Source organism: Danio rerio, chromosome 7, assembly GCF_052040795.2.
Source record: "Danio rerio strain M-AB ecotype USA chromosome 7, GRCz13ab, whole genome shotgun sequence".
Taxonomy (NCBI): Eukaryota; Metazoa; Chordata; class Actinopteri; order Cypriniformes; family Danionidae; genus Danio; species Danio rerio.
Window position 1 is genome coordinate 5,967,747 of NC_141027.1, and position 13,930 is coordinate 5,981,676.

General features: G+C 37.0%; 1 protein-coding gene across 1 annotated transcript in view; it reads right to left on the reverse strand.

Annotated features, from left to right (window-relative positions):
• si:cabz01036006.1 overlaps positions 1–13,930 on the reverse strand; it is a 61,658-nt gene that overhangs the window by 6,499 nt on the left and 41,229 nt on the right. Inside the window, exons 10-22 of the mRNA XM_087260157.1 lie at positions 12,559–12,834; positions 10,042–10,326; positions 8,033–8,311; positions 7,617–7,934; positions 7,201–7,479; positions 2,066–2,317; positions 1,529–1,774; positions 1,339–1,443; positions 1,136–1,216; positions 958–1,008; positions 809–871; positions 648–722; positions 407–484 (exon numbers count right to left, since the gene is read on the reverse strand). Of these exons, the coding sequence (XP_087116283.1) occupies positions 407–484; positions 648–722; positions 809–871; positions 958–1,008; positions 1,136–1,216; positions 1,339–1,443; positions 1,529–1,774; positions 2,066–2,317; positions 7,201–7,479; positions 7,617–7,934; positions 8,033–8,311; positions 10,042–10,326; positions 12,559–12,834 (2,388 nt within the window). The remainder of the gene's footprint in view (positions 1–406; positions 485–647; positions 723–808; positions 872–957; positions 1,009–1,135; positions 1,217–1,338; positions 1,444–1,528; positions 1,775–2,065; positions 2,318–7,200; positions 7,480–7,616; positions 7,935–8,032; positions 8,312–10,041; positions 10,327–12,558; positions 12,835–13,930) is intronic.

The window sequence follows — 13,930 nt, forward strand, 5'->3', positions numbered from 1 at the left end:
TTTTTTTTTTTTTTGCAGTTCTTTTTTTTTTTAGCAAATTTTATTTTATCTCTCTAAACTTAATTTTCCCTTTGCAGTTTTTTTTAGTGAAATGAATATTTATTTCTCAAAAATGAATGTTTGCTTAGCAGTTTTTGGAGATTTGCATTCATTTGTTTATTTTTTGCTCAATACTATATTTTTTGTTTTGTTAACTTTTTTTAATTTATAAGTATATATAGCCCTAGACTGACTCCATATTGAAGAGTTCTTTGTAAAAATACACAACTCTGTATTTATTAGTATTAGTTTTTTCAATGCACAATAAAAACAGAGTTATATTAGTTTTCCTATTGTTAAACCATTAAATCACTTAAATGTAATGAATCAGTCCAACTGCTGTGTTTAGACAGTTTATAGCGTTTACCTTTGCCTGTGGTTTTCTTTTTGTCCTTTTTACTGATCACTGCATAAGTCATATCACTGGGTCCTGCAGTATTAATATCTGACACAGAACAGAAAAGCATTCAGAAAGATCATAACGTGCTGAAATTAATATACTTCGTAAGAAATAAGTTGGTTCATTCCGCTGTGGCGACCCCAGATTAATAAAGGGACTAAGCCGAACAGAAAATGAATGAATAAATAAGAAATAAAATAAAATTCACCTTTTCTTTTGGGTTTCTTTGCTTTAGTTCCAACGTCTGCGTACATCGTGTTACTTTGCCCTGGAATATTTTCATCTGCAAAAATAATCATAAATATTACTCTTGTATAAAACATAAATATAGACTCATACTGGTGAATTCCATTCATTATTTTATTTCACCTTCATTCATGGGTATATTTTTCTTAAGTGTGACCTCAGAATATGTCACATCTGCCACTGGCTCTAAAACAAACAAGTCAAGGTAATGTAAATTCATGACATATGATTATTTCTAAATGATAAGCATTCATAAAAGTTTTAGACTCGACCTTCATCTTTGTTATTCACTGTGCTCACATCATCATAAATGTTGTCAGAACCTGCAGGACAGCAAACAAACATTTATAAGGTAAAAGATGAACATCTAAGCAATCTGGATAATAATAATAATAATAATAATAATAAATTAATATTCAGGTGTTTTAGATTTTTAAAGATTGAGCTGACCAGACTGCAGAGTTAAGTTGTCCGTCTGAGATTCTCCAGATGGGTTTGATACCAAAGTTGGTTGAACCCCACAGTGTGGATCTACAGTAGAAACAAATGTTAGTTTAGGGTATTTAGAGCAATTGCTCTTGTAGATAATCTGACTGTAACTGTATTTGCATTACATGCTTGATTTATTAATCATTTCAGAATCTCATTCACACCTTTTTTCTTCTTGTGTCTCAGCAGCAGAACCAGTAAAATAAGGAGCAGCAAGAAAACAGTCAATCCCACAGAAACACCAATGATCAGAAGAGAAGGAGATGAAGCTGAAGAGAGATGACAGACCTGTTCATAAAGCACATGCTGTATGATAATATTACAGAGGTAAATAATCTCTCATTATTCCCAGACCTCTGACTGAGATCCAGCTGTGCGGCGACTCTTCTTTCTCTGTTTTACAGTAGTAGAAACCCTCATCAGACTTTGAGACAGTAGGGATGCTCATCTCTCCTGTCGTCTGATTCTGGATCAGTGATCTGTCTTTATAGAAATCAGCTGTGAGGATGGAGGAGATTGTAGATCGATGTAAACAGTGTAGAGTCAGAGTTTCTCCCTCAATCACAGGATCAGCAGAACTCGCCAGAATCACAGGACCATCTACAAAACAAACAGGTGTTTACTCTAAGTATCTCAAAATAACTCATATCAGCAGTTTTATGAACCTTCTTTTGCCCCACTGGACTACATATTCATTTATCACCAATTTGCAAAACATAAAGTTGTTATAAATTGATGTTAATTGTAGTCAAATTTTAAATAAATTTAAAGTCTGTGATCAGCTGTACAGAAGGAAAATGTGTGTGTAACTGAAATAAGATTGTGTGTAATGTGTGTGTAATTCTTCAGGTGTGAATGTGTGTAGATGCTGCTCTTAGAAACAGGACTCACCATGTACAGTGATGTTCAGAGGATGGTGTTTCTCTCCAGATTCAGACTCACACCAGTAAACTCCAGTGTCAGATGTGCTGAGAGACTGGATTCCACATGTAGCTCCTGTTTGTGCTGAACAATCTTGTGTGTTTGTGTGTGTGTATCTTCTCACTGTCCATCCAGCAGAGTCACAGCTCAGAGAGAGAGAGTCAGAGGAGAAGTGTTGACTTCTGCTGGGGTCGACCACCAGACGCACTGAAGCAGAAACACCTGAGATAAAGAACATCTCATTTAAAACTGAAAACAAATATGTGATTGTGTAATAAAATCGTCTAAATGTCAAATGTGATAAAGTGCAATTATGTTTCAGCCTAAATGTATTGGGATGTGGAAGTTTACCACATGTGTTCTACTGCCTCAAAACTCACATTTGACAAAAAGGTCTGCCCAAACATTGGAAAGGAAAGTAAAAGGTAAAAGGAAAGTTGTGAGATCTGGCCAAGTATAGTGACCCATACTTGGAATTAGTGCTCTGCATTTAACCTATTTAAGAGCACAAACACACTCTGAACACACACTCGAAGCAGTGGGCAGCCATTATGCCTGAGGAGCAGTTGGGGAATCAGTGCCTTGCCTCCAGAAGTGGTACTGAGGGTGGTGAGAGCGCTGGTTATCCACTGGTTATTTGTTGGTTATTCACTCCCAACACTTACAATCCCTGTTGGTGCCGGTACTCAAACCTGTGGCCTTCTGATCACAAGTCCAACGCTCTAACCATTAGGTCACATTGTGTGTTTTTTGTTTTTTCATTTTTAGTTTGTTGTTGCATGGGTCTGTGATACAGATGAAATTTTATGTAAAACAAATTCAGGTTTTAAAGTGTAAATACTTGACAACACCTCACTCCACCCCCAAGCCCATAACAAGGTGATCAATACAAACATTGGTATGTATAAATAAGGTTGGAGGCTCTTGCACTAAAGGGACCTCTCTACATTTTTGCAAATCCAGACTTTCTGCAAGTTTCTTTAAGTCAAATTTAAAACTTTTTAAGACCCTTTTAGGACCATTATGAATGAAATTTTAGACTTATACAGGGCTAAACCCTAAGGATTTTTTAATGGCCCTAAATAGTTTTTGTATTAATGGAAGATTATTCAAAGGGGTGTGCTTCTTTAGTTTTCTTTCTCTGCTTAGGGAATTTAATTAGGAGAATGTGCTATAAACATGTCTAACAGGTGTTGTGAATTGTATCTCTTTGCAATAAAACTAATTTATAAAAAAAATAAAAAATTAAGATGGATTATTGGTTATTGGGTAGCTTTACTTGGACATTGGAAAATTAAGACCTGTTTAACATGATTTAAGACCTACAGCAGAATACTTCAGTGAATTTAAGACTTTTTAAGGCCTAAAATTTTGTTTTGGAAATTTAAGACATTTTAAGATATGTTAAAACCTTGCGGACCCTGAAATCTGAAATATGTTACTTAGGGTACGTTTCTTCGTTTGAGATGCATGTGAGTGTCACAAACAAAGAATGTTCAGATGGATCCAAGTGCAAGTGAAAGATAATACTTATTGACACAGTCAAGATAAATGTAACGAGTGTGTGTGGTGCTAGGGCTAGGAAAAACCAGAGCAGGGATCAGACAGGAAAACAGGGTCCAGTGGTAACTCCGCAAGGTCCTAAGCACAGACAAATGCACACATAAGCACACATAACGAACTGACAAGGAAACTCAGAAATTCTTGTATATGTCCATGTTTTTAATTTTAATTTTGTTTCTTGACTTGTAACTGGTCCCAGCAGGGGAGTAAATTGAAGATGGGGGTGGTAAATGAACTGCACTTTCTCCATCTTCAACTTCCACCTGAGGTGACCCTGACCAAGAAACAAAACCCCTAATTGTTTTCCTAGTGCTAAAAGCAATAGCTGCCCACTTCTCTGGGTGTATGTGTGTGTGCTCTCATTCCTTCCTCAAAATATATGTGTGCATTTGGAGGGGTTAAAAACAGGGAACCAATTTTGAGTATGGGTAAAACCTTACTTGACAAGGCTCACTTCACTGTCACGTGTATTTTGGCACACTCCAAGTGTGCAGTCATGTGTCTTTGAGCCGGCACACACCAAGTTGATGCCAAACATCAACTACCTAGCATCTGGACCAAAAAGTTGCAGGTGAAAACACCAAATGGATGGCAGCTAGTTGAAAAGACAGTGTGCGTTCTACACCTGAATGAGACTAGTCTTTCTGTACCCAGTAGGAACAATGGTATGTTTTCTTATTCCACAAAGGGAAACCAGAAGATGAACTCCACACAGGTGAAACATAAACCAGGGTATAGTAACATTATCACTGTAACTGTCACTCACCATGAAGATGAGGCTTATAATCCATATAATTTTCAAATAAAACCCTAAATCAGAAAAAAAAAACTTGTGACAGTATGGAAACGCAAATAAGAAAGGAAAGTAGGGATTTCTAAATTAACTTTGACTTGTATTTCATTGCAGACAATACAACATATTGTTATTTCATGTGTTCCTCCTGACATATTCCAATTTTGTATCTTGCAACACATTGCACATTGCACAACTTGGTTAGTCAGGTAAATTAGTTAAATAACTACTGTGATCTCCAATCCTTCAGGCAGCACTACATCAAGAATCCGCATTCATCTATAGGAAATATCACCATATGGGCTCAGGACTACTTTGGCAAACCTTTGTCGAGTACCACAACATGTAGTTACATCCACAAATGTCAGTTAAAACTGTTCTGTGCCAATAGGAAGCCCTATGTTAACAGTGTCCAGAAATGCTGTTGACTTTTTTAGGCTCGGAGGCATCTGGGATGGAGCATCATGCAGTAGAAACTTGTACTGTGGTCAGATGAATCAGCATTTCAGGTATTTGTTGGGAGAAATGGACGCTGTGTGTTCCAGACCAATGAAAAAAAGGATCATCCAGACTGTTATCAGCAACATGTCTAAAAGCCAGGGTCTGTCATGGTATGGGGTTGTGTCAGTGCCCTTGCCAAAGATACCTTGCACTACTGTGATGCACCATTATTGCTGTAAAGTACATGGAGATTTTGGAGCACAATATACTGCCCTCTTTTCTAGGGACGCCCATGCATATTTTAACAAGACAATGCAAAACCACATTCTGCACACATTATAAAGTCCTGAATGCAGAGGAAGAGGATACAGGTACATGAGTGGCCTGCCTGCAGTTTTGAAGCACAAAATGCGACAACAAAGACTCCTTACTGTTGCTCCTTAGTGTTGCATTGTATAACAAAAGCATTGTGTAATCTTATTAGTTTAAGATTAACGTTTGATTTTTGATGTTGGCTTAGAATTTCAATTTTCAGGATTCATTTGTGTTTGTTTGTTGTTTTTTTCTGTAGTTCTTACGGTGATTCGCTTTATTGTGTAATGATTCTATGGATTGTGACCAATGAATTAATCATGAACCATCAATGAAAGGCTTAATCATCTTTTAACCAGGACGCTGCACATTGTTTGCAGGAAGAAAGACAAAATTACATCTGAAACACTTTATCACTTTGTGTCTTCAGTCTCTACACGTCTTTTAAGTGTTGTAAAAAAGAAATGCACAATGCTTTACTGTTCCTTTTTTTGTGTGTCTTTCAAGAACCAAAATTGAATTACATTTATTTTGAAAAAAAAAAAATGAGGAACACATTGAATAATTGTTTTATTGTCTGCAATAAAATGCAAGTCAAAAAATTTTTAGAAATAACCTAACATTTTCTGATTAGTTGTAATTGATAAATGTAGTGAAATGACAGCCGGCTTTTTTGTGTTCCTTCTTGACTTTAATTGTTTGCTTGGTTATGTCATTCAGTTTTTGTTCTCACACTCTGACTTGTTGCTGACAACCAATAACCAATCATATCGCTCTCTTCAGCCAACGCTCAACACAGATTCTACATGCTGAATTTGCCAACTTTATCCGATGTTAACTTGATTAGAGGCAAAATGTGGAACAGCCAGAGGGACCAACATTGACCAACAACCTGAAGAACTTCAGTGGCTTGGTTTGTCCTTGCCTTTTTACTGAGAAGTGTCTCCATCTTGCTGCTCTACAGTCCAGGTCTGATTGATTAAGTGCTGCAGAGATTACTGTTTTTCTGTACGGTTATCTTCTCTCCACAGAGAAACACTAGTGCTTTTTAAGAATAACCATTAGGTTACCTACTTGACTAAATTACATCTCAGATTGCTCAGTTTGGCCAATGGCCAGCTCTAGGTAATGTACTGGTGGTTCCAATCTTCAAGTTATGGATGGAGGCAACTTTACTCATTCAGACCATCAGTGTTGCAGAAATGTTTCTGTACCCTTCCTTAGGTCTGTCCCTCCAGACAATGCTCTTTTAGAGGTCTACAGACAATTTATGGCTTAGTTTCTGCTCTCAAAAACACCTTATATAGACCTTTAGATAGATGGGTGTGTACCTCTTCAAATTATGTCCATCAGCTGCATTTATCACAGCTGGAATCCAGACAGAGACATATAGAAATATTTCAAGGATGATCAGTGGAAACACATAAATGTTGAGTGTTTTTTTTTTTTTTTTTATAAAATGTTTTTCGAACAATCTTCTATCACATTGTCATTATGAGATACTGTTTGTAGAAACGAGCCAAATAATAAATTAAATGCAGCTGTGGTAAATTCTGCTGATGGACATAAACTGGAAAAGAACACTATTGTGAATAACTTTCCACAACTGATATATGATAATATATGTTCTAATTGTATTTTGCTGGATATTGTTCTACAGGTGAAAGCTAGCACCACACAAAACCATGTTTCATATTCTGCCATTCTGTCTCTCAGGCAGTGTCCAACATGACTCTTTTTACAATATTTGTCTAGTGTACAACCATAATAAGTTCATTTTGTCATTCTACATCATGCAGCCCCATTACTTCTACTATGTAATTAAAGCTGTGACAGTTGTGTGCATGAAGTGTCCAACATTCCACATTTATTTTTATTAAAGTAAATTAATCAAAAGGAGTTTTTTAAACTTGGCATCAGTTTAGAAAATATTTGCCAGAACACTAATCTATAAACAAGCCATTATATAAACAGTAACTGACACACACAGACTCACCAGTGACCCACAGTGGCTGTGCACTGCTGTTCTGTGAGGAATAGGCTGGTTCTCCTCTCTCTGCTCTGCACGTATAAACTCCTGTGTGCTGTAGAGCAGCAGGACTGAGAGTGTAAGAGCCTCCAGCTCCTCTGCTGCTGTCTGACAGATGATCAGCATCTCTGAACCAGCTGAACGTCCAGCCTGTAGAGGAGCCTGGAACCTCACAGATCAGAGTCACCGAGTGTCCTTCAGTGAGCCACGGCTGTGGAGACACTCGCACTGCTGCCTGAGCTTCATCTGATCCAAACATGAAGAGTTACAGAGCCATAGAGGAGCAGATACAGACTCTGATAATACTGAACACACACACACACACACACACACACACACACACACACACACACACACACACACACACACACACACACACTCACCTGAAGACACAGTCAGAGCAACAGCATCACTGCGCTGAGAGATTTGAGTGTCCATCTGTCCTGTACAGCTGTAATTACCACGGTGAAAGACCTCAACACGGCTGATCTTCAACTCTTGTGCTGAGGTTTGGCTCACAGTGTTTTTATGTTGGTTATACTGGTTATAGTTATTGTGGTTATATTGGTCTGTTTGCTCTATTTGCCATCTGTATGTCCACTCAGTGTTTCCTCTCCACTTTATCTCACATCTGAGAGTGACTGTTTCTCCTCTGAACACATGTTCATCAGGCCGCACCGTCACCACAGCTTTAGGACTCTCTGTACAAACACAGATTACTGCATTAGTCTTGATTGAGAGTTGTAGAAGTGCTGTAGATATACAGATTTACTGAATCACACACTGTGTTTTCTCTCACCTGTAAGACTGAGTGTCAGTTCATCACTGTATTGTGTGTAATAGACTGGTTTTCCTCTTCCAGCTCTACACCAGTACTGGCCTCCATCAGACACTGAACTGTTCTTTATAACATATGTTTTAGCTTTTCCTATCCCTTTTATCTCAGAGTCTTGTGTGTTTTTGTACCAGTAAAAGTCCCATCCAGTGGACAGATTAGTTTTACAGGTCAAAGTCACTGTGTTTCCAGTCAGTGCAGCTCCTGCAGGATTTAGGTTCAGTTCAGGTTTTGGCTTCAAATCTGCAGAATAACAAGAACAGAATCAGATCCTCAAAAGTCAGAGATCATCTGTTAGAGAAATATCTCACACATTCTATATGTGTCTTGATCTGCCTGCAGCTTTTCTCACTGTGAATGTTGTGGTGGAGGAATTTTTTAGGTGAGAATATAATCTAGAAAACCAGTGTACATTTCATTATTAATAGAGGTGTCTATTTGAAGTCATGTTTCAACAATTACACAGAGGATTAATGAGCAATTAATGAGGAGTTCCAGCACTTCAGTGGGTCTTTATTGTTCATGTAGCCAGCGAGAGCAGCTGTACCATGAACACTGTTGTAATGTAATCTACCAGTGACTGAGATGCATCTCTGTAGTGATTAAATTTGAAATATATATTTCTATTGTATATTTCTAATAGCAATAGTTGGTCTCAGTCATCTGTTATTTTTTCCAGAGCAAACAGATTTGACTGATTTGACATTAAGCAGCATGAAAAATCAATTTAACTGTTGAACAAATGCTTTATTAAGAGGAGACTGATCTAAAGAGGAGTGCTTGAAGAATAAATGACATGGCATTTCTCAGTCGATCCCTTTCTATCTCTTGCACAATACAGTAGTGTCACAGTGTAGCTCTACATATTGCTGTATACTGTTGGTGAATTCCCACATGTAGAAATCCAGACCTGTATCTGTGGATTTATTGATTTTGTTGTTCTTCATATGACATTAAAAACCTGAATAACAGCATCAGTACACAATGTCCCCTGTATGATAAATCACCGAAACATCACAAAACTGTACATGTTGGCGAGAAAAAATATATGTATTTTTTACTAGTTCTTAAGCATTTGACATTTTGCTGTTTAATTAATATGAGTGTTTAGATCAGCGGTTAACAACTGGAATGAAGTATTGTCTCACATAAAGTTTTTTATACTCTTTTTATTTACACACTGTTGCTGCACTGTTTTATGAAAGCTGCATCACACTTGTATCAGTGCAATATTGTTTATATCAGCACAGCTGTTTTTACCTTTGGTCCTCTGCCTTTAAGCCAAATCACAGATATACAGCCATATTGCACAGCTAATAATAATAATAAAAATTCCTTACATTTATATAGCGCTTTTCTGGGCACTCAAAGCGCTTTACACAGTTGGGGGATCTCCTCATCCACCACCAGTGTGCAGCATCCACCTGGATGATGCGACGGCAGCCATTTTGTGCCAGACCGCACATCACACACCAGCTGATTGGTGGAGAGGAGACAGACTGATGCAGCCAATTGAATATGGGGATGGTTAGGAGGCCATGATGGACAAAGGCCAGTGGGCAGATTTGGCCAAGGTGCCGGGGTTAAACCCCCTACTCTTTTCGAAGGACATCCTGGGATTTTTAACGACCACAGAGAGTCAGGACCTCGGTTTAACGTCTCATCCGAAAGACGGCGGACTGAGCAGTATAGAGTCCCCGTCACTATACTGGGGCATTAGGACCCACACAGACCACAGGTTGGGCGCCCCCTGCTGGCCTCACTAACACCACTTCAAAGCTACAAGTTTGATATATACAATATACAAAATACATGTTTTTGCTTTCCATCTGTTATTTATTTTTGTTTTTTTTTTGCACTTGTTTACATCTGTGTGCACATAAGAGAAGTGTAATAAAAATATGGTGTGGAACAGACCTTAAGGAAAATAAAGGAAAAGTAAATAACCTGAAAGAAAATAATATTCAACTCACCTTCCACAGTGACAGAAACAAATCTTGGTTGTGTTGAGACTGATCTTCCATATGTGAGTCCTTTACACTGGTATGATTCCTTATCAGGCTTAACTCCTTTGATAGTGAGAGTGTTTCCATTTACAGAGTGACGATTAGATGACTGTAACTTTACACTGGTTCTGTCTTTATACCACTCATATGTCCAGTCACTGTGATCAGATGTTATTACACATATTAGATTGACTGTCTCTCCAGTAAATAAAGGACTGTCTGGGGTCACAGTCACTGTAGGTGTGGGTAAAGCTGAAAATAATATAAAAAAGGATTTAAATATTAAGGAGAACAAGAACAGATTGAGATCTACAAGGTATTCACAGTCCTCAGTCAAACACCTCTGACTCTCCACAGAAAGCAGAATAACGAAGGAGACTAACTTACAATCATTAAGGGAAGAATGAGGTGCGAACAAGCAACGCTAAACAACTTTAATCATAAAATAAACACAAAAAGTATCCATCTTGAGTTACTATGTTAACACTTGCACAACCAGCCTCTTTCTGCTCCCATGGCTCTCAGCACCACCCACAGTTGTTACAGCTAATAAAACCGACCAATCACAGATCTTGTTTTCTGCATTGCCTTGAGGTGTAGAAGTTTGGTGGTGCAGTTTAAGGTGGTGAAGGGTACAGTGCAGTGTCACACCTGTTGCAGTGCCCTTCTGTGGACACTTGAGGGCCTTAGCTTGTTTTGTCTTTTGCTCTTCTGATTATATTATTTGTTACAGCTGTTTCTCGTTTGTTAATTTAGTACTGTCCTTATAAACCCTTTTGTCTTTTGTTTTAGGTGCCTTGGGATTTTGCTTGTTCCTCATGTTTTGGTTTTGTATTTACTTGTTTTTGGATTCACGTTTGTTCTTATCTGGACTCATTTCTAGTAATGTAATTTGCTCTTCTTTTTTTAGATTCCTGTCTGTTTCTTGCCTGGACTAATTTTTGTGCTCTCTCCTTTTCATGATTTTTGGTTTTGCGTATCACCTGTGTTTTTTTTAATTATTGTTTGTCTTTTCTTTTTTTTTTTTTTGTCAAAATAAATTGCTGCTCATGGATTTTTGTGTTTTGTGATTATCCCTCAGTGACAGTGCAGGGTATGTAACTACATATGGGTAAATGTGTTTTTGTACAGAAAGTCAGATTTATTAGTAGCCCCTTTTGATTTTTTTTCTTTATTTTTTAAATATTTGCCAAATGATGTTTAACAGAGCAAGGAAATTTATCACAGTATGTTTGTTAATGTTTTTTCTTCTTGAGAAAGTCTTATTTGTTTTATTTCGGCTAGAATTAAAGCAGTTTTTAATTTTTTTTATGAACCATTTGAAGGAAAAAATTATTAGCCCCTTTAAGCTAATTTCTTTTTTAATAGTCTACAGAACAAACCATCATTATACAATAACTTGCCTAATTACCCTAACCTTCCTAGTTAACCTAGTTAAGCTTTTAAATGTCATTTTAATCTGTATAGAAGTGTCTTGAAAAATATCAAGTCAAATGTTATTTACTGTCATCATGGCAAAGATAAAATAAATCAGTTATTAGAGATGAGTTATTAAAACTATTATGATTAGAAATGTGCTGAAAAAATCTGCTCTCTGTTAAACAGAAATTGGAGAGGAAAATAAACAGAGGGGCTAATAATTCAGGGGGGCTAATAATTCTGACTTCAACTTTAAATGCTTTACAAAACCTATTTACAATAGCTATTTAACTTACACAATACTATATTTCAAAATAAGTCTCTGTTTAAGTTTTATGCTTCCATTAGTTTATAATCTCAGTGTTTTTGAGGAAACTGCAGTATTATTCCTGCATTGTAGAAGTGATTGTAATCATGTCGTAATCAAGGGATCTTAATCATGTATCTTAAAATGACATGAAACACATTTAATATTAATATTGAACAATAATATGGTGATCACTAATAGTGCTAGTTTAACAATATTGTAATAACAATAGAAATTTTAGCACATAAAACTGAACCACAGATGAAGTCTGGTAAAAAATGTCTTGTTTGTTTTTGTTCTTTTTTTTTTTTTTTTTACATCTTAAAGTCAATTTATTTACAGAGGGGGGATTTGGGAATTTGGGAATGCGTTTTAATCACACAACAATTCATAAAATTCTGAAAGCAGTCAAAAAAAAAAGTGTTTTGTTGAATGAAATGTTGTTTAAAATTAGGCAAATTCTGTATGAAAAAATCCCTCTTCAAAAAGCTTCAGAATATAGATCATCGATTCAGTCCTCTGATAACAGATGTGTCTGATCTAGAAGAGTTTAATACCAGTGTTGAGCCACAAATGCTGATTCTAGATGAGCACTGAACAGATCTGAATATAAAGATCTTATAGTCAGTGAAACAGCAGCATCACCATATAACACATACAATATATTCATCATTCATCAGTGAAATAAAGTTTGATTATTCAAATAGGTCTATTGTAGCGTTGCAAATATACAAAGTATAATGTATTTTAGTACTCACGTGTCACATTGAGATCAACAGCAGAGCTTAATTGTGATGAGTGTGGTCTTGTAGATCTCTGTCCTTTACACCGGTACTGACCATGATCAGACTCAGCAGCTTTAGTGATAGTGAGAGTTTGAAGCTTAGACGTCTGTAACACATCATTTCTGTGTGTGTCTTTATACCACTCATATGTCCAGTCACTGTAACCAGACTCAATCACACACTTCAGCTTGACTGTCTCTCCAGTGAATACACTGGCTGGTGTCACAGTTAATGTAGATGTGGGTAAAGCTGAGAAGACAGAAGACAAAACATCAAGTGACTCAAACTGCTCTATTATACTCTAATAATTATATCTTCATTAATTTTTCACAAAACTATATAAATGCTATCTTTATATTCTGAAATTAAATTGTATGAATCCTTTTAAGATCTGTCAATCCTCCATGTGGATGTAGCATCCTAAAAACTGAAGGTATGTTCAATGCAATTGATATTTAGGGTGAAGATAACCCTAGAGTGGGGGTGGAGAAGGGGTCAGATCATTTTGGAAGGGCACTTTCTATCCAAGACTAAAAAGGGCATGTATACACTGCATAGGTTGAGCCCTGTGTGTGCACGTGCCTGCCTTTAGTTCACAAGAGTGAATGTGTGCTCTATACTGACACTAAGCAGAAGTAACTGTTATCTGTATGTAAAGTCATTATATTTGTTTTATGTGTGGACAAATGTAGTCTTGTATCTTGATAATATTGAACCACTGAGTTCATGTGGTCTGTTTTCAGGATTTTGTTTGTGCGAGTATTTTTCTGGACTTTGAACGAGTCGTGGCCCTTGTGGTCTTTGAAGATTGAGGAAACTCTCATATTTATATTTTAATTTTAATTTGTGTTTTGATGAATAAAGGTCTCTGGGAATAATAGCTTAATTTCAAATTGTGGGAGAATGAACCCTAGTCTGACATCTCACATCACATTTTCCACGTCTAAGTGCTCTATCAGACTACACTGAATAGCGGGATCAACAAATGTAACTAATAAAGTGTTGTCACAGTGTTGTGATACTACTGAAAATCCTAATCCTAATATCAGATGATCAGGTGGATAGTATGAACTGGTTAAAATATTGTGTCTGGGATGCAACATGGATGCTGACATGGTCAGCAACAAAACTCAAAACTCAGGTAGGCTGTGACATTGACACAATGCTTAATTGGTACTAATGGGCCCAAAGTGTGCCAAGAAAATTTCCCCCACACTATTACACCACCACCACCAGCCTGAACCGTTGATACAAGGCAGGATGGATCCATGCTTTCATGTTGTTGACGGCGAATTCTGACCCGACCATCCGAATGTTGCACCAGAATCTCATTAGACCAGGCAAC